The sequence below is a fragment of the Lathyrus oleraceus genome, chromosome 7, assembly GCF_024323335.1.
Source record: "Lathyrus oleraceus cultivar Zhongwan6 chromosome 7, CAAS_Psat_ZW6_1.0, whole genome shotgun sequence".
Classification (NCBI taxonomy): Eukaryota; Viridiplantae; Streptophyta; class Magnoliopsida; order Fabales; family Fabaceae; genus Lathyrus; species Lathyrus oleraceus.
In genome coordinates, this window is record NC_066585.1 from 123220610 (window position 1) to 123245869 (window position 25260).

The 25260-nt window shown below is 35.3% G+C and overlaps 2 protein-coding genes across 2 annotated transcripts; both read left to right on the forward strand.

The window, feature by feature from the left end:
- Positions 1-879: 879 nt before the first annotated feature.
- On the forward strand, positions 880-1392 carry LOC127102379 (uncharacterized). Its single transcript, XM_051039749.1, has 2 exons — positions 880-1123; positions 1178-1392. The coding sequence occupies exons 1-2, from the start codon at positions 880-882 to the stop codon at positions 1390-1392; spliced, it is 459 nt and encodes a 152-aa protein (XP_050895706.1).
- Positions 1393-19315: 17923 nt separating this feature from the next.
- LOC127102380 (uncharacterized) lies at positions 19316-20394 on the forward strand. Its single transcript, XM_051039752.1, has 3 exons — positions 19316-19950; positions 20041-20290; positions 20380-20394. The coding sequence occupies exons 1-3, from the start codon at positions 19316-19318 to the stop codon at positions 20392-20394; spliced, it is 900 nt and encodes a 299-aa protein (XP_050895709.1).
- Positions 20395-25260: the final 4866 nt, after the last annotated feature.

Consider the following 25260-nt stretch of genomic DNA (forward strand, 5'->3'; position numbering starts at 1 on the left):
GTGCAGTTCGATACACATATGCTAACTGAGGAGGCTGATGATTGGTGAGGTAACACTCTCCCGTGATTGGAAGCTGCAGGTAATGAAATTACATGGGTTATGTTCAAAGGAAATTTTTTTTGGAGAGGTATTTTCCAGAAGATGTACGTGGTAAGGAAAATATGGAATTTCTGGAATTGAAACAAAGGAACTCAATTGTTGCTGAATATGCTGCTAAGTTCGAGGAACTTATGAAATTCTATCCACACTACAATGATGCAACTGCAGAGGTTTCCAAATGTATCAAGTTTGAGAATGGGTTGCATCCTGAGATCAAGCAGGGCATCAAATATCAATAGATTCGTCGGTTTCCAGAACTGGTGAACAAATGCAGAATATATGAGGAGGACAATAGGACTCGATCTGCTCATTATAAAATTTTGAGTGAGAAAAGGTGAAAGTAGTTGAATCTTGGAAAGCAATATAGTGTTTAACCTGAAAAAGGGAAACAAATAATTTCAGATGGTAGAAAGCCAAGTGTGGGAGGGGCTCCTACTCTTATCAAGTACTACAGGTGTGGTGGTGCAGGACATCGCGCCAATGATTATAGAAGTGATGAAAAAAATGTTTAAAATGTGGGAAGTCAGGGCATTTAATCACTGATTGCAAAACTAATGTGTTTACTTGTTACAATTATGGGGAACCAGGTCACATCAGCACCACTTATCAGAAACCAAAGAAAGCCCAGACTAGAGGGAAAGTGTTTTTGTTGACTTGATCTCAGCCTAACAGTTCTGACAGGTTGTTAGGGGTACATGTTTTATTTACGACATTCCTTTGATTTCTATTATTGATACGAGTGCAACACACTCATTTACATATGCTAATTATGTACAAAAAATGGGTCTTATTTTGTCTACTATGAATAGTGGACTAGTTATCGACACTCCAGTTAACATGTCAGTGACTACTTCTTTGGTATGTATGAATTGGCGTTTGTCCATCAATGGTAAGGACTTTGGTATTGATTTAATTTGTTTAGTGCTGGAAGATATGGATGCAATTATGGGAATGACCTGGTTAAAGTTCAACCATGTTTCTTTCAATTGTTACAACAAAACTTTATGGTTTCTTGCTCCTGAAGGTAAATAAGAAGATGTTTTTATATCTGCTTAAGAATTGAAGGAATTGTTGAAAGATGAAGCTAAATCATTTTCAATGTTTGCCTCTGTATCTGTGGAGAGTCAGGCAAATATTGAAGGGTTACCAGTGGTGTGTGAATTTCCAGAGGTGTTTCCAGATGACATGTTTGGATTTTCCCCCAAGAGAGTGGTGGAGTTTACTAGTAATCTTGTACTTGGTACTAGGACGGTTTCTACGGAACCATACAAAATGGTTGCATCAAAGTTGTGAGAATTAAAGAATCAGTTGGAAGACTTACTTGAAAAGATATTTATCAGACTGAGTGTATCACCTTGGGGAGCTCTAGTGTTGTTGGTGAAGAAGAAAGATGGTAGTATGCGACTATGTGTTGATTATCGACAGTGGAATAAAGTGACGATCAAAAATAAATATCCACCTCTAAGAATCTATGACTTAATGGATCAACTAGTGGGGGAATATGTATTGAGAAAAATTTATTTGAGGTCAGGTTACCATCATATCCGAGTTAAAGACGAGGATATTCAGAAGACAACGTTTAGAACTCGATACGACCATTACGAATATTCGGTGATGCCTTTCGGAGTGTCTGGTGCACCAGGGGTGTTCATGGAATATATGAACCATATTTTTCATCCGTACCTTGATCAGTTTATCATAGTCTTTATTGACGACATACCGATTTACTCTAAGTCGAATGAGGAGAATGCAAAATATTTGAGAGTTGTACTACATGTGCTTAAAGAAAATAAGTTGTTTCCGAAATTGTCAAAGTGTGAGTTCTGGCTACCTAAAGTGAGTTTCCTGGGTCATGTAATTTCTTAGTGATGGGATAACAGTGGATTCGTCCAAGGTAGATGCAGTACTACAGTGGGAAAAATCCTAAATCGGTTACAAAGATCAGAAGCTTTTTAGGGTTGGTTGGTTACTATCGTAGGTTTATTGAAGAGTTAGCCATTCCATTTACTCAGTTGACTCAAAAGGGCCAGGCATATGTCTGTGATATCCATTGTGAAGAAAGCTTTAGAGAACTCAAAAAGAAGTTGACTACATCTCCAATTTTAATTTTACCAGGTTCTTTTGAACCATTTGTGGTATACTGTGATGCGTCTAAAACACGTTTAGGAGGTGTGTTGATGTAGGATGGTAAGGTGGTGGTGTATGTTTCACGATAACTGAAAGTACACGAGAGGAATGATCCCAATCACAATCTTGAACTAGAAGCAATGGTATTTTTGTTAAAAATCTGGAGAAATTATCTTTATGGTTCAAGGTTTGAGGTATATAGTGACCATAAGAGTTTAAAATACTTATTTGATCAAAAGGAGATGAGCATGCGGCCGAGGAGGTAGTTAGAATTTATGAAGGATTATGACTTTAGTGTAAATTATCATCTAGGTAAAGCTCACGTCGTGGCTAATTCTTTAGGTCGGAAGTCTATTCATATGTCGGCCTTGATGGTTAGGGAAATAGAGTTAATTGAATAGTTTAGATATATGAGTATGTTTTGTGAAATGACACCAGAAAGGGTGATGTTGTGTATGTTAAAAGTAAAAAATGAATTCCTTAATGAGATCGGGGAGAATAAATAATTGGATGTTAAGCTGGTTGATCTATTTCCTTCAGAGAATCCAAGTGTAGATGGTGGTTTAAAGATAGATGAATAATGAGTACTGAGGCTTCGAGATACAACATATGTGTCTGATAATCCTGAACTGAAAAAATTGATTCTTGAGGAAAGTAATAGAAGTAGTTTGAGTATTCACCATGGGGATACAAAGATGTATCAAGATCTCAAGAAAATATTTTGGTGGCCAGGAATGAAGCGAGATGTAGCACAGTTTATGTACGCATGTCTGACTTGCCAGAACTCAAAAGTAGAACACCAGAAACCTTCGGGTTTGATGCAACCTTTGGACATTCCAGAGTGGAAGTGGGATACTATTTCCATGTACTTCTTGACGGGATTATTGAATACTTCTAGGGGGCATGATACTATATGGGTGATTATCAATAGATTGACAAAATCAATAAACTTCATTCCAATTAACATCAATTTCTCTTTACAGAAGTTAGCTGAGATTTATATCAGTGTGATAGTGAAGTTGGATGGAGTTTCTTTGAGTATAGTTTCTAACTGAAACCCTCACTTTACATCCAGATTTTGGGAAAGTTTGTAAGATGATTTGGGTATTAAACTGAAGTTGAGTTCTGCTTACCATCTGAAGACTGATGGGTAGACTGAGAGAACTATTCAGTCATTGAAGGACTTGTTAAGAGCTTGTATACTCGAGCAAGGAGGTACTTGGGATGGTCATTTGTCTTTGATCGAGTTTACTTATAATAATAGTTTTCATTCTAGTATCAGAATGACGTCATTTGAAGCATTATATGGTCGAGGGTGTAGGACACCTCTATGTTGGTCTGAATAGGGCGAGAGTGTTCTACTTGGATCAAAGATTGTCCGATAGATTACTGAAAAAGTGAAGATGATCTGAGATAAAATGAAAATAGGATAGAGTGGAAGAAGAGTTATCATGATGCGAGAAGAAAATATTTGGAATTTAAGGAAGGTGATCATGTGTTCCTTAGACTTAATCCTATGATGGGCGTTGGATGTGCGTTGAAATCGAAGAAGCTGACTCATAAATTTATTGGTCCATATAAGATCTCATGGAGAATTTGGGTTGTTGCTTATAGAGTGGCCTTACCACCCGATATTTCTAACTTAAATGACGTATTCCATGTACCACAACTTTGAAAGTATATTCGCGATCCATCTCATTTGATTAGGATTGATGATGTGCAAGTGAGGGACAACCTTATGGTAGAAGCATTGCCCATGAGGATTGAGGATAAGAAATTGAAGAAGATGAGAGGAAAAGAGATTGATCTAATGAAAGTTGTTTGGGGAGGATTAGCTGGAAAAAATATGACTTGGGAGCTGGAGATTCGGATGCAGGAAACGTACCCCGAATTGTTCTCGTCAGGTAAATTTTCAAGGGCGAAAATATTATAAGTGAGGGAGAGTTATAACGCCCCGAAATTTTATTATTTGTTTTCTTAATATAATTGTGAAATTTGTGTGTGTTGTGATGTTATGTTGTGTTGAGAGAGACCCTTGAGTGTAGTACACCAACCTTAGAAATTAGAATTTAAAGTGTTAGGGGTGTGTGAAAAAAAAGGTAGAGATATGGGGGTGGCGTGAGAGGTAGTAGTTATTACTATTATTTAATTAGGATGATTTATATAAATAATAGTATGAGGGAGAAAACAATTCTTATAGAGGTGTATATCAATGAGAGGGTAGTGAGGGGTCCTTCCCTATTAGGTTTACTCTTTACCATGTTTTTGATTGAAATTATTGGTGGTTTGTAATGTTTCTATGATTAGATGATTAGATTGTGATTTTTATATATACGTACTTGATTGTTGTATGAATTTGATGTGATGATGCTTGTCGATTTTTTCTGTCATGATCATGAAATAAGGGTTTTGGGGATACGAACATGATGAACAAATTACGGGAACTTATAAAGTGATGATGTGTTGGTGTTTGGTGAATGAATTGTTGATATATGTACATGGTTGATGATGAAAATCCTTGAAAATATTGTGAGGGATGTTTATAGGTTGGAAATTGAGGTTTGGGATGTGTTGGGTTCATACTATTTTAGTCCTTCCAAATAAAATCATTTTTTAAAAATCCTTTATACATTTTTAGCCATAATGTTTGACTCGTGTCACGTTTTAAGGTGGGATTTTATGCGTTGGTTAGTTGAAAGGGAGTACTATAATTTTTTTCTGGGGAAAAATAATTTTAATGGATATGAATGAAGTCCATATCGGTAATTTAATCATTGTGTCACAAATCATTGGTATGTGTGTTAATGACGTTAGTGGTTGTCCAAAAGGTTGGACTACATATTAGATAAGTGTATTGAATGATGATGGACCATTATGTATTATAATATTTGTGTGTGTTAGAATGAATGATAACGAAGATCATATTGGTAAATTGTTGTGAAATGGTGAATCATTTGAAAGATTTGTTCACTTGTGATTGTGATAATCTAGAAGGGTGGAAAATGTTATGCATGGCTGTAAAAGTGTGATCGATTGTGGATCACGACATGAATCATGACAAGTATGTCAGTTGTATTTTTTTCCATGCCATGCATTCATAAATTGTTGAGTTGGTGGAGATAAGTTTAAGTTCGACGGAGATCGTTAAACTTAGAAGGAACTTCGAAAGGAAGTTTGGGATTTTTAAGAGGGGGTCAGGTTTGTATGATGAACCATTGATAAAAAATTGGTACCACATGCATTGTGTCGAGTTATGGAGTCTCCTTACATTTTCATTATTTCATGTGGTGTTTAATTGTGGTGAGAATGTGGAGTGTGAATGATTATGGTGCATTACACATGAATACTATCCTTAGCATGTTATGCACCGATTAATTATATTAATGTATTTCTCACCCCCTTTTTATTTGTTGTGTATGTATTCCTTTGGATTACAAAAAATTAGGTACTTGAGTATTTGACAGTGCATGATATGTTGCTATCGGTCAGGTTTTCTAGTGGAGTTGCTATGATACATAACACTGGGGTGGTTTTGTCTATGGGGTTGTTTTACCTATGTGTTTTTCATGTTACCTATCTTTAAATATTTAGGATTTTTGTTTTAAACTACTATTGTTTGGATGTTTGGGAGAGGCTTTGGATGCCAAACAAAAATTGTATTTTTATTCCGCTCTAACAATGTGATTTATATGAGTTAAAGTAAACTTTTAAACTTCCAATTATGTGGATGTGGCATCCTACTTGATTTAGTTATTTATATTTTATTTATTTATTTGAATTGGGAAGTAGGGTGTTACAGGATAGATTTTGTCAATGGGGAGTAAGAAATCCAATAAAATGCAAACCCAATACCCAAGCGAATGTAAACACAATAATCCCATTGTAAGAAGACCTAAGAGTAAGCGATGAGACTGGAAACAAACTGAACTCATTGTAAGAAGGCCCAAGAGTAAGCCACAGGACAGGAAACCAACCGAAATTGAAAGCCAACCGTATTTAGTTCTAAGCTAATTTAAATTGGATTCATGTATGAACCACTTTATAAGAAGCCGAGTAAGTGAATCTATACGTCTAAACGATTTTTGGAAGTTAAATTGGATTTTAACTCCAAATTCGCAACCTAGTGTAAACAAAATAAAATTACTGCAGCAACCAAATATATTATTATTATTATAGTAGTGTTATAATTTTTTAAATCAATTCATAGTAATCAAAATAAAATAAAATATAATAAATCAAGGAAATCCAACTTAATCATAACCAAAAATAACAAAGGAAAACAAGGGATGTAACTAGCAAAAACTAAATAGGGCTTACATCAAATGTTAGATACAAGCCCATAAGCAATAAAAAATGTGATTTAAACTTTCCAATAAATAGTGACTCAGATTTATTACAGGGACAAATCACACACCATTCCCTAGCATATTACTCTACCTTGAAAACCATTTTTCATCATTATTTATTTTATTTGCAATTATTTTTATAAATTTGAATCTAAACCCCCCAACACATGTTTTTGTTTAATTGAACAACAATTAAAACTCAATATTTGCGAGTAGTCCTTGAGATCGTTATTACTATAAAGGAAAAATAGTACACTTGCTATTTTTCCGATCACATGGAAATAAACTCATGAACCATACTTGAACCAATGTGGCAAAACGCGTTCTTCTTTTACCATGATGAAACCCTAACACTATGATGAATAAGTCTTGATTATGATCCTTTGTCCCTATTACTTTTGACTTGAGACCAAAGCCTCCTCATACCTATCTTGCACGCTTTGATACAAGGTAAGGCATCAAGAAACCTTAATTATCAATGCCTTGCATTCTATTCATGATCAACCATGCTTGAGTACCAAGAACCAAATGATATGATAATGATATGATGTGCTAATGAATGAGATGATATGCTAGGGTGAAAATGAGGGTATGAAAATGATAAATGAACATCATTCACTCAATGCTTTTTATTGCATCATCCGCACTTTTAAACATAAGAAAACCCACAACCGTAACATCTAGCAGCAATTTTGGTTGTTGTTGAACTCCATTCCCGAAGATATGTATTTTCGTGAGCTTGTCAAAATCGTGGTTTTGACATTATTTTAGCATCGCTTTGAATCTTTCCTATTCCTCACAGGGATTGTTTTGCTATGCCTTGTGAAAACATCACGGAAGATGTCTTGGCTTCTATGAGTTAGTTGTGAGGAAATAATGTGTTTAGGAGTTTTTCCTTCAAAAAGTTCCAGTTTGTCATCATTGATGTAGGTATATCTAGATACCAGTTCTTTTCTTTTCCAATCAGATAATGTGGAAAGAATTGTAGGAATACCTTCTCTACTTAATTTTCTAGAGCTCCTAGCACTCCAAGAATTTTATGACGTGCGTGTGCGGATCTTCATAACCTAAACCTGCAAAAGGATTACCTTACAAGATTAGAAATAATCATGTTTTCATTTCAGTTTGTCGGGCATGCCTTTGCATTCTAAGGAGATGAGCCAGACGTCTGAGACTATCATGATATGGTGTGCCATAATTGTTGTTTCCATTGTTGTTGGTGTTGTTGTTGTTTTCAGCCATGGTTCTTTGATTTCAGACAAAAGACTCTTCTAGATCTAGCATTTCGTCTATTTTTTTCTTTTTCCTGTTTTTATAGAGGTTTCTACATGTGGTTCTTTTGATTTCATGATTGAATAACAAATGATTAGCAAGAACCTTACCTTGCATAAACTAGTAAAAAGAAGAATTAATTCTAAAGGTTAATGGATTAGGTTTATAAAAAAATACATAGCTATTAACAGTATGTACACAAATATAAATAATGTTTAAAATATTAAAAACTATGTTATATCTTTACAACCTAGCACCAGTCCCCGACAACGACACCATTTTGTTGCATTGCCAACAAAAATCAGTAAGAAAACTTGTTGGGGGTAAATTTCATCATTACGTATTTATCATGCACATACACAGGTTAGTAATATTCTCCTCTACTTTGCTATTAATATTACCACATTTTACTCTCATCGTATCTCCTTTCAGTCTCAACACCATGAGATCAGTGCATTAACTAATAATTTGATATATCGTATATTAACTAATGAAGAGCAATTAAGTTCCAACAGTTTTAAAGCATCAAGTATCCACATCGATCCATACTAAAGTATGTGTGGATATTTAACCTAAACCTATCTCTAGGCTCTAGTATCTAGTAGATGATTATCTTGGATCTAGTAATGACAAACACCTTTCAATGTCAAGTCACACCATGGAATCATGTTTTAGGTAGGAAAGCTAAAATAAGCATTAAGATTAAATAGTCATCAATATTAAAGCATGAGTAGAATTACATAGAACACCATGACCTATTTAGTACATAAATATAATGACTACATCTAACCCCAACAAAGAGATTTTAGCTACGCTTATTCATGGTATCATAAATGCCGATAATTCGGCTAAACTGATCTTGGGAGTGTAATCTACCCTGTCACTTGATCAATGCTTCTGCCTTCATGCTCCCTCTCTTAATCTCCTATTGTAGACTAAAGTGAATCTACTTCGATTCTGTGATGCCTCGATCCATCGAGAATCTTTTTGCACTGAGTTGTAAACTCCTATTCATAGGAAAAATATGGACTTATCGCTAGGTGATCGTTATCTAGCCTAGCGCACCTACCCTAGTATAACATGCTCAATCCAACCTATTTTTCTTCATCAATAATAAATTCTTGCATGTCTTCCATGTGTCCTTTCCCACCTTTCCTCGCTTAGCGCACCATCATATCAACAAGAAATCTAACCTTGCTTCACCTTGAAGTAATTGCAACTATTTATGCCATATGGTCAGTCCATCCTTCGCTTTGCGAGCCTTGTTCTTCACAATTTTGCTTTATCTTGGTTTTTGTATCCTGAATTGTTATTTTCCAAACCTTTTCATCTGGTTTTAGCTATTTAAGACAAGAAAAGTTCAAACATGGGTTTTTCTCACTTTTTATAGATAAATTAAGGGTTTTGTATAAATTGCGTGTGAAATAAATTAATAAGTATCGACGTACTTGACATAAATTTGACACTTATCAATGGGGAGAATGGAATCTCTCTCATCTCTCCTCTTTTACTTAATACACTTTATATATTCTATAATTAGTCATAGACTTATTTACTAAGAAGTAGGGGTGTTCAGTGTGTTTGAGAATCAATGGTGTTTTAGAAATTATGAAATTACAAGAATCATGGGTAAAATAGACATTTTATACTAAAAGATAAATTAGTCAATTTATGATATTAATTAGAGTTAATAAGGTTCATTACTTGCTAAAAAACATTATTAAGTGAAATGGCCATTTAGTAATTAGGACAAAGTTTTAGCTATAATTATGTAACTTTGCATGCACGTGAAAATAATTAGAGAAACCAACATTTATACTTCATTTTAATTCCATTACATACTTGGAATATAGAGGAAATAGCATAATTGTGTCCCATACAAGTTATCCTTGCATATAAGGTCAATCCATCACCATAAACACAAATTCAAGAAGCAATTCTTGATTGATTGGTAGAGAAAGAACAATTTGGAGAGAAATGTATGGATGACTAGGGAAATTTGGAATAAATAAATAAATAAATAAATAAATAAATATAAATATATATATATATATATATATATATATATATATATATATATATATATATATATAATATATATATATATATATATATATATATATATATATATATATATATATATATATATATATATATATATATATATATATATATATATATATTTCTTGACTTCAAGGGGAGCACGAAAATTGGAGTAGAAAATTAAATACTTGTCGGGAAAGAATATGAAGATGAGACATTCTAGAATAGAGGTTGAATATACCATCTCCTTAAAAATAATTATTTTTACGAAATCAGAGTTCAAATGGATAAGCTAAATGTAATGAGTGGAATTCAAAATGTGGCGAATTGATACAATACCATATGTTTTCTTATTATCATAGAGACAAGAATTCAATCAATATCATCAACTCTAGAGAACTTGAAGTTGCTTTGACAAGCAGTTTAATTTCAGTGGCTTAGAGTTAATACAATCTTAATTCAAGGGATGAATGTCCAACAAATTAAATGTATTATATACCTACACTTTTATGATAAAACAATATAAGAAAAATCTAATTCTAGATGACATTGTAATGATGAACAATACATAAGATAAATGATAATATGCAGAAAACTAAAAGAGATAAGGATAGAAAAAGGTACACCAAATATATAATGGTTTGGAAATTCGTCCTCCCTATGTCTACTCCACTCTTCGCTCATTTTCACCATAAAAAATGGTAATGTCATCTACTATTTTTAAAGTTAAAGATACAAGTATTTTGAAACAACGAACTATTATCAAACCGAATACTAACAACCTAATTCTTTAATCAACACAGATCTAAAATAAAAATTCCTCTTGTTGAAGCAAATTACTCAACTGCTATAATTCAACATCTTCAATGATCTTGATCCAACAAACTTAATAGTCATAATGATCTGTTTCAAGCTTTAATTCTGTAACACACTTTACTCGGATCCGACAAAGACTTGCTTGAGTGATTGTTCTACAAATGAATAAGGACAACTCCTAACTTTGTTATGCGGCAACCTTTACTCATTTCCACCAAAGTGTTTCTTGGAGTATGAATAAAATTATTCTCTTGCTTGATACCACCAACCAAAAATATGGGGAAAAACGATCATTTATCCTAATACAAACAACACAATTTCACACAAAAAATATTAAATTTCTAATGCAACTTAATCTACCCCCTCACACTCAGTCTTTAGAATTAAGAACCACAATAATAGTTTCTTGATATAAGGTTGAAGATGATGAATATTATCTAAAGGATTTCATACAACACAACTATAAAATTTTCACACTCTCAACATTCTAGGAGGTTTTTCACAAGGTTGAATCATGGAGATAGTGTCTTTATGAATGAAGAAATATTTTCATGGTTTCTCCCAATATTCCTGAAAAAGAAAGATTGGATTCTTCATGAATTTTTTTAGTACATAAAATATAAAGATTCGATACCTTATAAAAGAGTTTCTCTTTTCTTGACATTAATTTGATGTTCATTGTTTTATCAATGTGATCATCATGTGTCATTATTTGACATCAAAATTTTGACATAGTCAACACCTCTTGAAAATAGACAAACAAAAATGTTTAAATATGTGCTAGATATAAGGCACAAAAAGATGGGAAAAACAATGTGTTTGGAGTCAAATCACGAGCTTTTATGATTTTAATCAAAGAGAGAATGAAGTGAATCAAAGGTGGTGAAGTGAAATTTTTTGTTACTTGTGATTTGAATCAAGTATGGGTGTGTGATTCGAAGTAATGATTCGAATCACAATTAGTTTTAAATAAAATGAGATGACCTTGATTCAAATCAACATCCTTGTGATTCGAGTCGTGGAGTATTGTGATTCAAATCACATAATTCTCTAATTCAAATCAGAATGACATAAATAACTTTTTCACTTCCAAGCAAGTTCATGGTCCGAATCACAACTTGTCTGATTCAAATCAAGTCATTCAAAAACCTTAATTTAAGACTTCTAACTTGAGATTTAAGTAACACTCGACATTTTGATTTATATCAAATTGCAAAAGGTTAAAAACATTTTTTTATGGATCCAATTCCAATTGAATAAATGGAGAGGTATCTCAAAGATACATGTCTAAGGAATAAAAGATAAGACTACAAGAAAATTACAAACAAATTAAACAAATACGATCAATTAAATAACATATATAGAATATTTGACAGATCATCAAAATAACAATATTGACATCAATGCAATTTCAAGATTTTCTCTTTAATGGAGTTATCATTGCAATAAAGGCAATTATCATCTTCTTCTTGATGTCTTTTTTCTGTAAGTCTTGATATTAATTATGAATATATAGGGTTGAATAATATGTTTGAGATTAAATTAAGGATTCAAGTTGCGTAAGAGTTGTAATTTCATTTTTAGATTGATGGATGATGCATGATGAATCCTATGTTGTTAGCTTGTTAATTGTTAAGAGATTGTTGTGATTAATGTTTTTTAATTGTCCGTGAACATGTGTGATTGACCAATTAATGTTAGAGATTATAATATAGGATTGATTTTGGATTAATTTTGAGAAAATAATTTCTTTCCTGTGTTCTAGTTTAGCCAATAGAGTTAGGGGTGTATGAATTGAGTCATAGCTATTTTTGATCTTTCAATCGAGTCATGAGGGTGAATGAGTCGTTACAAGAAATCAGGATTTCACCATGTTATTTAATAACAAATTAAAGTAACCTCATAAAATTTAGCATGTACATCCAACCCAACACCTTAAAATAGAATATAATCCAATTGGTGCCATCTTGTGACCCCTTTCTCAAAAATCTTGCAAGAAATTACTCTCTCCTCCTGTATACTCTCAAACACAACTTTAGATGTTCATTTATTTAGAGGCAGATAGAGGAGTAACAAATATAGGATTTACGACAAGATATCCCTTGTTTGAAATTTTTTATATATAAAATAATTTTATAGAATGTCAAGGTCCCTCATTTGTTGTTTACTTTTACCTCCTACAAACTAAAGAGTTTTTAACATATCAAATAGGTGATTGGCTACTCTATGTTCCAATGACAAATTAACAAATAAACACAATGAAAAATTAATATGTGGAAGAAATTCAGTTTTAATACTTGCAAGAACTTATAAAGATAATTTAGCAATCAAAAGGAATAAAATACACATCAATATATTAATGTAGAAAATTCCTTAATGTATGGTAAAATTATGAATTACTCGTACTAAATAAATAAATCCACTATAATCAAATAAATATTTTAAAGGGTCTCAATTTAATGCACAAACAGTACATGCAACCATCCAAAATATTAAAGAACAAAAGCTTACAATTGAGAATACGAAAATGAAAAAAAAAATCCAAATATGCTCTTTCAATGTGAAACTAATTTCTTTCTGCTCAAACCTCTTCTTATCGATCCTAATGGTAAATATGAAGATCCGAGCTTTGCAAACTTGCTCTCAAAAAATTAGCCTGATACAATGACGTACAAATCCGTAAAATATAATTTTCAACGAAAGGTTTGACAAAACCATGATACATAATGCTAACCTAAATACTCTCAACTTCGACCTTCACTAGGATTCGTCTCCAGTTATATAAATGACATATAATGGTCTAATATACTCAAGCTTTTCTCCACATGTAAATGGAGCCAAATACTTGACAAATCACTCTCTCACAACTATGTGGAGTTAATTGTCAAACTTATGATCTTACATCAAGTTTCAAATTTAGTCATCATGGTAGTGTTTTAGTCATCATATCACAACCATTATCAACAACAACCATTATCAACAACCTGAATTTTAGCTAATCCTAACAACAATATGTATCTGTATTGGTCAAAAAGTACAAGATAAGGTATACTTAGATGCTTTTGTAGGTTTATAACAGTTTTGGATAATAGGGATTTCTCAACGACAAAAAGCCATGTATGGTTGTGTTACGGTGTTTACGGTTATCTGCAAGGTTAACTCATGTAAGTAGAGAGGCTCCATATACAAGCATGTTGTTTTAGGTATTGTGTGTAAGTTTTGAGTGATCCCTTCTCCAGTTAGAGGGAGAAGTATTTATGAAAGCCTTTGGGCCTAGAATTTAAGAAACCCTTGGAGGAAGTAATCACTCGCCATTGACTATGGAAGGCTACTCACTACCTATTTTTTTAGGGAGTCATGGTATGACCCTTTCTTATATCCTTATATGGCAAGCGTGAGGGTAACAATACTATCCACATCCTCTGACTCAAGGGCGAGCCCACATATTTTGTGAAGATGTCGCCTAGGTGAGATGATGCTAGGCGAAGAACCCAGAGTCGCCCCTGTTTAAGACTCCCAGAAATCTAATGCTACACAATTCCTCAAGCATGTGGGCTTGCAAATGGCGAAGTATTTTAAGCCTTTCTTCCTGATTTTGTCCCACGGTTGATGGTTAACCGTTTGTTAAGAGATAAGTCCATTATTTTGGGACGCAACCCCCTCATATGATAGACGAGTCCCCCAAATAAAGACAACCTTGTTAATGGGATGTGAGTCCCCCAGCTTGAGGATGAGTCCTTCAACCTTGTTAAGGTGAGACCTTCCTTTTTATTGGCATATTCCCCCTCAATTGAGGATGAGTCACAACCCCTTGCTAGATGTCCCATGATTATCTAAGATGTTAGCTTGGAATGTCAATCTGTTATTTAGATGGTCATGTTTACTTCCATTTAATGAAAGTAATTATGACCTAATTTTTGAGACCTTAAACGATAGTTCCACGTGCCAAAAGCGTACTAAGTTTTACAAAATTATGAATGAGACAAAAGTGTTCTTTATGGTTTTACCTTGCTTATAAAATCTTATATTTCCATTTCCTTTGCTCTATTTTTATTCCACGTCTTATGCCAGTTCCTTTGACCTACATAGCTTCTCTACACCTCTCTAGTTCTTCGTTCACAATCTTCCCAGGTATGGATTTATTTTTTCTTCTATAGTATTTATGAGTAAGTATTTATAAAGAAATGCTTGAAATAAGGTTTAAGTTAGTGTGTAGTTGTAGGTTTTAATGAGTTATAATCATCCCATTTGACGATTTCAATAATGGTGGTGATTTTTTTTCTTCTTCTATTTTCCTAGGAATAAAAAAATGGTTTCCCCATTCGTCGTGCCTAAGGACGCCGATGACATTGGACCTTATTGTACTTCTAACAAACATATCCTCTATTTTTTAATAGAAGTGAGGGTTTCATCTTCAGAAGACAAGGAGATGGTTATCTTGAAAGCTTTTTCATCGCCGAAGAGAGTGACCATACCTGTCTCCTATAATCCTCCATCCCCCTATTTTTACTTCTACCTCTCCTTCATTACTACTACAAAAAACACATTTAACCTCGGACAAGAAATGGATTTAGCCTCGGCTACATAAGCAAGGTAACAAATGACGCCATGAAAAGTGACCACTTTGCCCCTCAGTTTTTAAATAATCGAGGGGTAAAGTTATCTGCACATGGGTTCAATGGCCAGCGTCTGCCTTTTTATTATTTTTAGAACTAGATGGCGCGCCCAATATTAAATCTCAATTTTGTATAAAACCAAGCTAATAGTGCAATATTTTTACCTCTGTTCTAAGTAAAAACCAAGGGGGTAACATTATTTTTTTATACTTTTGTTTGTACCTTTATTACAAAACCATATCATAGAATATAGAACCATATTTGCAGATTTTTGAAATAGAAATTTGTACATTTTTCCAATTTCTCAAACAGAAATGTTGCACCACACATATTAATTATTTACACCAAATGCAAATCCAAAATGGCACACACCTTATAATTTTAAAACAAAACTAAAACAAATTATTAACCAACAAAAGCAATAAAAAAATGAAAACTCTTGTACGTTGTTCAAAAGTTCTATGCTAAGATTTATCACTGGTCATTAAACATCTAAAAATTTGAATAACATTTGAACCAATTAGGATAATCATCAACAACATTAAATCTTTAGTAAAAGGAATAAAAATGAGTAAAATGAATAATTATAAATTACTAAGTGATATAAAACATGTACTTACTAGTTTTCCCATAACCCCACTTTATGATCAAGATGAATAACATGCCCATCATCCGAATCATTTTCTTCAGATAAATGACGTAAGTGTATTGCGAAACAAGGGGGCTCATAGTTAAAATCCTGATTTTCATCAATATTATTAGGAAAATATTTTCCGTGAAGAACAATTGATCATCTAGTGTTAGAAGGATCAGTGACATAAAAAACTTGTTTTTCTTGGGTTTCCATGATGAAAAGTTCATTCTTATAAGTTTCCTTTCGAAGATCAACCCGTGTGAATCCTAATTCATTGGTTTCTACACCAGTGTTACTGTCAAATCATTTGCACTTAAATAAAGGCACTTTAAAAAACAACATAATCAACCTCCAAAATCTCGTCAATGACCCCAAAGTATGCTCTAGATGCTAGTATAATATTGTGATGTTTGGAACTAGAGAAGTACATGGATTCAACTTCAACCATAAACCCACTATTTTGCATGGTACTACGATCATCCTTTGATTTTGTATAGAATGAAAATTTATCAATGTCGTATGCACTCTAAGTAATTACATTAAACTTAGACATACATAACAACCATTTAATTGTCTCTGATGCACTACTCTCTTTAGAAACTCTTTCATGAAACCAAGTTATGAAAGTTTTGTTATGCTTTGTCAACAACCATCTTTCATTCATCCGGGGAAATTTTTTCTTTATAAGACTTTTGTGAGGAGTCAGGTAAGGTTGAACTTCATCCATTTTATTCAATATATACAAATGTACTTGAAGAACTACATCTCGACCAAAATTATTAACATTTAAACCTTGAGTACCTCTACTATCATATCTTCCATCATGAGAGAGTCAAGAATTCCTATAGAATTCACTTCGATAAATAGTTTGTACAAAACTCAATAGCTTCTTCTATGATGTACCATTTAATAATCGAAGCCTTGAGACGGTGATGATTTTGTGTATACCCTTTAAAGATCTTCATGTATCACTCTACCAGATACATCCACAGTAAATAAATTGGACCACAAATTCTAATCTCCCTTACCAGATGAACAACTAACTCAATCATAATGTCAAATAATGATAGAGGAAAAAACATATCTAATTGACACAAGATAATTGTAGCCTCATGTTCCAACTCGTCTAAATTTCCAGGATCAATGACTTTACTACATATTACATTGAAGAATAAGCCCAATTTTGTTATAATTACCCTTTCATTTTTAGGTAGAATGCCACAGATAGCCAACTAATTTGAGATCTTTCATTGACACAAGTTTCTTCATATTTGATGAGTGCCCTTGGGGAACTTTGATACCCTACAAACATTCACAATTTTTTTATATTTTTTAAACAGAGTGTGACAAGTTGGGGGCAAATATGTTATATTTCCTATTTCTTTTGGGGATAACTCTTGTCGTATATCCACAACCATCATATCTTCACGGGATTTCTTACTATCTTTTGTCTTGCCTTTAATGTTGAGAAGTATTCCAATCAAAATCTCACATACATTTTTCTCCATATGCATCTGTTAGCTCAAATTTTTGACGCCCACTTCAAATTACCAAAATTGGAAAGCATGTGCTGGTTTCGACTAAGAGATGATTCGACCAGCTGAAGGTAGACTGGCTTAGTTGATTGGATAAAGATCAAGCTTATAACTGAAATTTTGGAGCAGTTCCTTAAGGAGCAGTTAGAAAATGGTTTCAATCAAAGATTTGAAATTTAAATAAAGGAGGGAAGATTACCTTCGTTAGAAACCGCGAGGATACACGTGGAAGCAAAGTGAGCGAACATACGCATGCAGGACGCCACGTGTATCAACGTGATTGAAGAACCATCAGAGCGGTTATTTCGATCCAGTATAAATATAGGGTCTTAGAGTTAGAAAAGTGTGTATCAAATTGTGTACAAAACCTGCAAATTTACTAAGTATTCGTGTGAAGAAGAACTGTAAAACACAGAATGTACATTGTCTACACCATTGTTTAATCATTTCAAAGCATTATAAAGTTATCTTTACTTTCTCTTCAGAAGTATCTTTCCTTGTTCTTTATTCTCAAACACTTTATTTCTTGCTTCGTCATTTACAAGTTTGAAGATCTTTAGTTCCTTTCCTTACCTTGAACTTTTACCTTACATTCTTAAAAGATTTCAGCACTTACAAACCTTTTTTGATTACTTTTAACCCTTCTATAATTCCCGTCATTTACTTCTTCTTTAATAGTTATAAGTACTGATTTAAGATTATTCTTTTGTTCAAGTTACTCTTTTGTCTTTAAGTTTTATTTAGCGCCTCGATTTGACGTTTAGTCCGATCATTTATTAACGTTACATTTACGAGAAATTTAACATATGTCCTAGGATCAATCTGATCGATCCTGTGAGTGACCAAATTTAGAAATTTGGAAGATCAGCGGTTGTTTACGATTTTTCAAGGTAAACAAATTGGCACGCCCAGTGGGACAAGTGCTAACATTCTGTTTGATTGCTAAGTTTTGTTTGAGAAAAGAATCGTTGTATGCTTTTAAGAAGTGGTAAAATATCCATAAACGACAAACGACGAATAGGGAGAGAATCACAGACGGGGATGGCAAATATGAATCCGCCAAAAACTCAAAATTCTCAAAACCCATCAACTAGAAGCATAGTGCCTCCCTCTTCTTCGATGGGGGAAAATACGGGCACGACACATGCGTCCGAAATAGTTTCGTCTATGGTGCGTTCCATGCCTACGCATTCGATCTCCAACTCTGAACCAATTCTGACTTATGTTGGACCTAGGGGACCTCCCCACACTTCTTCACCGATTAGGGACATTCCAAATAGGTCGTTGGTACCCCCTAGTTTTTCAATACCATTTAGCGGTTGAGAACAGCCGTATGGAATGCCGACTTCAATGATGGCCAATCTGCAGAATATGGGTTCTACTTTTTCGGAACCATCGGCTAACATAAATTCACCAGTGCAAGGGTCCGGGATAAACGTGGGTCAAACCAATCAGGAATTAGGTTTAAGACACCCAATACAACTACCCACTTTTACCAATAATTCTGCGGAGGCATAGAGGCAACAGATGGACGAAAGCAATCATGAAATGGTCCAAATGTTAACTCAAACTTTGGCCATTGTGCTAAATCCTTTGATTCAGAATACAACTCATTCGAACCAACAGATGAAAGCACAAGTGGCTCGAATGTTTGAGTTTCTTGGCATACCTCAGCACCAGCATCCCCTGCCCAGGGATTGGGTAAGAGAGAATCAAGATCCCGCGCTTGAGGAGGACCTTACCATTAACCAGATCCCACAAAATCAAGGGGGAATAGTAGTACCTCCTAGGATCGAACCACATGTACCCAGGGAACCAAGGGTGTTAATGGTAAATAGGAATCAAAATGCTGATGATATCATACGACAAGTTCGACGTGATGATGTGGCAGCGGATAATAATCTAACAGCTATAATCGAGAGAATTATGGTTCGAAATGGGGTAAATTTTGGTCTTAGAAGACCAAATTATACATCACCTTTGGCAGAATATGTCTTACAGACAGATGCGCCCCTAAGGACCAAAATCCCCAAATTCACCAAGTTTGTCGGGGATACTACTGAGTCTACTGTCGAACATGTGGCGGGATATCTAATTGAAGCTGGAGATATGTCAAATAACGAGAATCTTCAGATGAAATTTTTTCCAAGTTCTCTTACCAAGAATGCTTTTACATGGTTCACAACTTTTCCCCAGAATTCGATCCATTCATGGAACCAGCTCGAAAGAATGTTCCATGAACAGTTCTACATGGGGCAAACGAAGATAAGTTGGAAAGAGTTGGCTAGTGTCAGACGAAAATTCATTGGGCTAATTGAGGATTACCTGAATAGATTTCGATTACTCAAAGCCAGGTGTTTTACGCAAGTTCCAGAACATGAGTTGGTTGAAATGGCCGATGGGGGCCTTGACTATTCGATTAGAAAGAAATTGGATACTCAATACCTAAGGGATATGGCCCAGTTAGTTGATAGAGTTTGACAGGTAAAACATTTAAAAGAAGAAAAGGTTAGAACAAATAAAGGTAAAAGGGTAGCCTATGTCGATTTTAGGAAAGATCACGAAGATTCAGGCCTTGAAGTTCCATACTTCGAGGACACTGAGATCGATCTTGCTGAATTGACACAGGGGCCACCATATGCATGCAAAGTTTTGGCCCCTTCGAATGGGAGAAACCCTGTAAAAATTGAAAAGGATTATAGGTTTCCTAAGAAAACATATACTTTCGGCGTTACAAAATGTGACGAAATTTTCGACCTACTGGTTAAAGATGGTCAAATGATAGTACCTTCGGGTGCTAAAGTACCTCCTTTAGAACAAAGAAAAAAATGAGGGTTTTGTAAGTACCATAGTTTTTTGGGTCATAAAATGTCTCAATGTTTTCTTTTCAGGGATCTGGTGCATAATGAAATCTAGGAAGGAAGACTCAAGTTCTGGTGCATAATGCAATCTAGATGAAAATTGACTTCGATCCTCTACAAATTGTTGAAGCTCATTATACTGAGCCAGAGGAGGTGAATTTCATTGAAGCTGCTGATGATTTCTGTATGACCGAAGTAACTGAAGACTTTGTCCATGAGCCTGTCATGGTTAAAGTACATGAGTACTTCGAGCAGGCACCTCGTGATGGTTTGGTCCTAAGGGGTACGAAACACATCGAGAAGGAAAATGTTGAAGCCTCAGATATCGAGGATGCTAGAAATTCAAAGTTAGTGATGATCACTAAAGAGACCGCCGATAGTTTCATTCAGATGGACAAGGCCACTGACGACCTTCAGAAACAATTCCAAAAGCTGGCTATTATTGAGGATATCCACATGGAAGTTAATATGGTGGAGGTATCTCGAGAAGTCTCAATGGAGGTCGATGATGAAGGTAAGCAAGAGGAATAAAATAAGGTCGCCTTTCCTAAGGAAGAAGAAACATTGTCAGATTTCCTTCGAAGGTGCCAAAATAAGAAATCGGAGTTGATGTTATGCCCCAGATGCAGTGCTGTCTTCGACCAAAAGGTAGCCCAGAATCTGGAAGGGGTTAGGAGAGTGCACCACCAAAATGGCCATAAAGCCATCAACAATAATCAAGCGGGTAATCCATAAAGGTTCTTCGATCCCAGGAGATATCCGGATCCTAGGTGCCTTATGGTGAAGTTGAATGAAACCAAACAAGCTGGACGAAACTTCCAACCCATGACCTTTAAGCCAAGCATCGAGGGTCAGATGGGAAGTGGGTCAAGCAGGCTGAGGGGAGAAAATATGGCCATGGCAAGTGGCTGAAGTTTGAGGTTGAAAGAGGTTCATCGCTGGCCTATCGCCAGGAATTCCGATCAGACAAAAGGACCGCTCATGTGTCTGAAAATTATAAAGGAAAGAATACCATGACGAGGTCCTAGTGGATAAGAGAACAGAGAAGGCGAAAAGCCAAAACAGAAGCTGGAGAAATGGACCGGCTGAATCAAGTACTAACGTGATGGTGAAGAAAAAGGATGACCTTAACCTCACCAAAAGAGATTCCAAGATTTAAAATAAGACAACCGGAGAAAATCAGATGGCTGCCGAAGATGAGTTATTAACTGATAACTTTGACTCTAGTTCATAGGATTCCTTAGACATTTTGGTCGAAGCGGTATATGTGATGCCCAGAGAATTCGATCGGATCACCGAAGTCGATGATAATGACAGTATCGCCGAAAGGGAAATGACTGCCCACAAACAAGTTTATTACTATATAATGAATAATGGTTGTGTTGAAGAGCATAATGCTTTTTTCGAGCGGCCTAGTGACACCATGAAGAGCCATTTAAAACCCCTCTTCATCACCGAAAAATTCAAAAACATCCCAGTTAACAAAATACTGGTAGATTATGGAGCGACTGTAAATATGATGCTCCATCGCATGTTGGCGAAGATTGACAAATATGACACTGATGTCAAACCTCATAATATGGTGTTAACCAATTATTAAGGCAAAGTAGGCTCCACCATGGGGGCTATCCAAGTTGAATTGACTGTAGGAACGGTCACTAGGTCTACAATGTTCATGATTGTAGAGACAAAGGCAAACTACAACATGTTGCTGGGAAGAGAATGGATCCATGGAGTCGGAGTAGTCTCGTCTTCGATGCACCAGAGGATTATAATTTGGCTTCCAGATGGCATTGTTGAAAATATAGAGGCGGATCATGGATATTTCAAAACCCCTATTAATCATGTCGATATAGGCCAATTCAACAAGCAATTGGCTACTATAACCCCTTGTGATTCAACTAAGTTTTCGTTCACACCTGATGACAACACCTACTGTTCCTTATCGCTCCACCCCCACTATGGTTTCCAGTGGGACATAGAGGTAGTGGGCGAAGACAACTTCAGATATTTAGGAGTAGCCGGAGTTGACCCCACAGGGTGGGGAAGTGAATTCTGTGATGATGACTGAGTTTGTAGCATTAAAGAGGATTTTGGCCTACATAGCCGAAAACAAGCAGCAATTGGCCTTAGAGACCGAAATAAAAAACATGGTTGTCGAAGCCAGTGAAGTTTCTCCATCAGTAGGTCCTGGAAAAGATTTTGACCTAAGACCACCTGACGAAGGTCAAGACGAAGAGCCAGACCAGAAGCTTGACGCAATCTACGATGACGAGCCTTTGGGTTTCGAGAAGGACTCGCTAGCAACCAATGTTAAGATGATGGATCAAGATCCCCTAGAAGAAGTAGACTTGGGAGAGGGGGTAATAAAAATGCCAACTTACATCAGTGCCAACATCCATCCTAAACTCAAGATCGAAGTAGTTCAGTTGCTGAGAGAGTTTAAAGACTGTTTCACATGGGACTATGACGAAATGTCTGGTTTAAGCAGGGAGTTGGTCGAATTAAAACTGCCGATAAAGCCTGGGAAGAAGCCGGTGAAGCAAAATCCAAGACGATTCGACCCATCAATATTGTCGAAAATCAAGGAGGAAGTTGAAAGACTTCTCCGTTGTAACTTCATTCGTACTGTCAGGTATGTCGAATGGTTAGCTAACATTGTGCCAGTTGTAAAAAAGAATGGTACGTTTAGGGTTTACATAGATTTTAGAGATTTGAATACTGCAACCCCAAAAGATGAGTATTTGATGCCAGTGGTGGAAATGTTGGTTGATTCTGCCACATGTTATGAATATCTAAGCATGCTCGACGGGTATTCCGGGTCCAATCAGATATTCATTGCTGAATAAGATGTCTCAAAAATGCATTTCGTTGCCCTGGAGCCTTAGGTACCTACGAATGGGTAGTGATGCCTCTTGGTTTGAAAAATGCAGGGGTAACTTACCAAAGAGCGACGAATTCGATTTTCCATGATTTCATAGAAACTTTATGCAAATCTATATAGACGATATTGTTGTTAAGTCTATTTCGGGGAAGAGTCAAATAGAACACCTTTGAATATCTTTTGAACGAATGAGAAAATAAGGTTTGAAAATGAACCCTCTAAAATGTGCTTTTTGTGTGCAGGCTGGGGATTTTCTAGGTTTTGTGGTCCATAAAAAAGGGATCGAAATAAACTAGAACAAAACCAAAACCATCATGGAAGCAAAAGCGCCATCAACAAAGAAAGGTTTGCAGTCACTACTGAGCAAGATCAATTTCCTAAGGAGATTTATCTCAAACCTTAGTGGGAAAATGCAAGTGTTTCCGCCTTTGCTTCGACTCGACAAAGAAGTGTTCGAATGGGGGCAAGCTCGCAAGTGGCGTTTGATAAGATCAAGGCGTACTTGAGCCACCCACCAATTTTGACGCCACCTTGTAGAAATAAAAGTATGAGATTGTACATGTCTACATCTGATAAAACCTTAGGGAGCATGTTAGCACAAGAGGATGATAATGGTCTCGAAAGAGCTATTTACTACCTCATGAGGGTTTTAAACGATGTAGAAACTAGATATAGCATGATTGAAAAGTTGTGTTTATGCTTATATTTATCCTGTACAAAATTGAAGCATTATATCAAACCTGTTGACGTGTATGTTTCATCTCATTATGATATTATTAAACATATGTTATCTAAACCAATTTTGCATAGTCGAATTGGGAAATGGGCATTGGCATTGACTGAATTTTCCTTAAAATATATGCCATTAAAAGCTGTGAAAGGCCAAGTAATAGCAGACTTTATAGTCGATCACTCCATTGACGCCGACGCTTTGAACTATGTTGAATTAGGGTCGTGGAAGCTATACTTCGACGGATCTAGCCATAAAAATGGCACAGGTGTAGGAATCGTAATTATTTCTCCAAATAAAATTCCAACAACATTCCAATATAAAGTGGAAGGCATTTGTTCAAATGAAAAAGCTGAATATGAAGCCCTCATAGCAGGACTTGAAATTTTGTTGGAATTAGGGGCAACTCGAGTCGAGATAATGGGAGACTCAGAGTTAGTCATAAAAAAATCACGAAAGAATATAGGTGTGTTAAGGAGAATCTGATCATGTATTTTATAATCGCCAGTCGATTGTTAAAAAGTTCGAAATGATTTATATTCGACATATACCACGAATAGAGAACATGATAGCTAATGACCTGGCCCAAATTGCATTTGGGTATAAAATTTCGAAAGAAAAGTTGCAAAAAGCCATAGAAGTTAGAGGAAAGGTAGTGGAAACCAGATTAACTCCCCTGGATTTAGAACAGACAAGATTAGGATGTGCTGATGAGGGAAATTTCGAAATATTGGCGAAAGACAGTTTGGCAGATGAGGACTGGAGAAAGCCAATAGTAGTATACCTACAGAATCCCACAACCTCTACTGATCGAAAAACCAGGTATCAAGCATTAAGTTATGTTCTTTTAGGTTCAGAGTTGTTTAGGAAATCTCCAGAAGGAATTTTGCTGAAATGCCTTAGTGAGTCAGAGGCATACTTTGCCCTTACAACTGTACATAGTGGAACATGTGGGGCACACCAAGTCGGTCATAAGATGAAATGGATTTTATTTCGACAAGGAGTGTATTAGCCTACTATGTTGAAAGACTACATTGAATTCACGAAAGGATGTCAAGAGTTATAGGTGCATGCAGGCATACAACATGTCCCTGCAAGTGAATTACATTCTATCATCAAACCATGGCCATTTAGAGGTTGGGCTTTAGACTTGATCGGAGAAATTCGACCTCCCTCATCAAAAAGTTAAAGATACATATTGGTAGGAGTTGATTATTTCACAAAATGGATTGAAGCCATCTCTTTTCCAAATGTGAGCCAAGAGGATGTGATCGAATTCATTCAAAAGCATATTATT

Excerpts from the sequence above, each read along its gene's own strand:
- LOC127102379 (XM_051039749.1), top strand. The coding sequence starts at position 880 with ATGGGTCTTATTTTGTCTACTATGAATAGTGGACTAGTTATCGACACT. Across the intron at positions 1,124-1,177 it reads ATGGTTTCTTGCTCCTGAAG|ATGAAGCTAAATCATTTTCA; the intron begins GTAAATAAGAAG and ends AATTGTTGAAAG.
- LOC127102380 (XM_051039752.1), top strand. The coding sequence starts at position 19,316 with ATGGTAAATAGGAATCAAAATGCTGATGATATCATACGACAAGTTCGA. Across the intron at positions 19,951-20,040 it reads TACCTAAGGGATATGGCCCA|GAAAGATCACGAAGATTCAG; the intron begins GTTAGTTGATAG and ends TGTCGATTTTAG.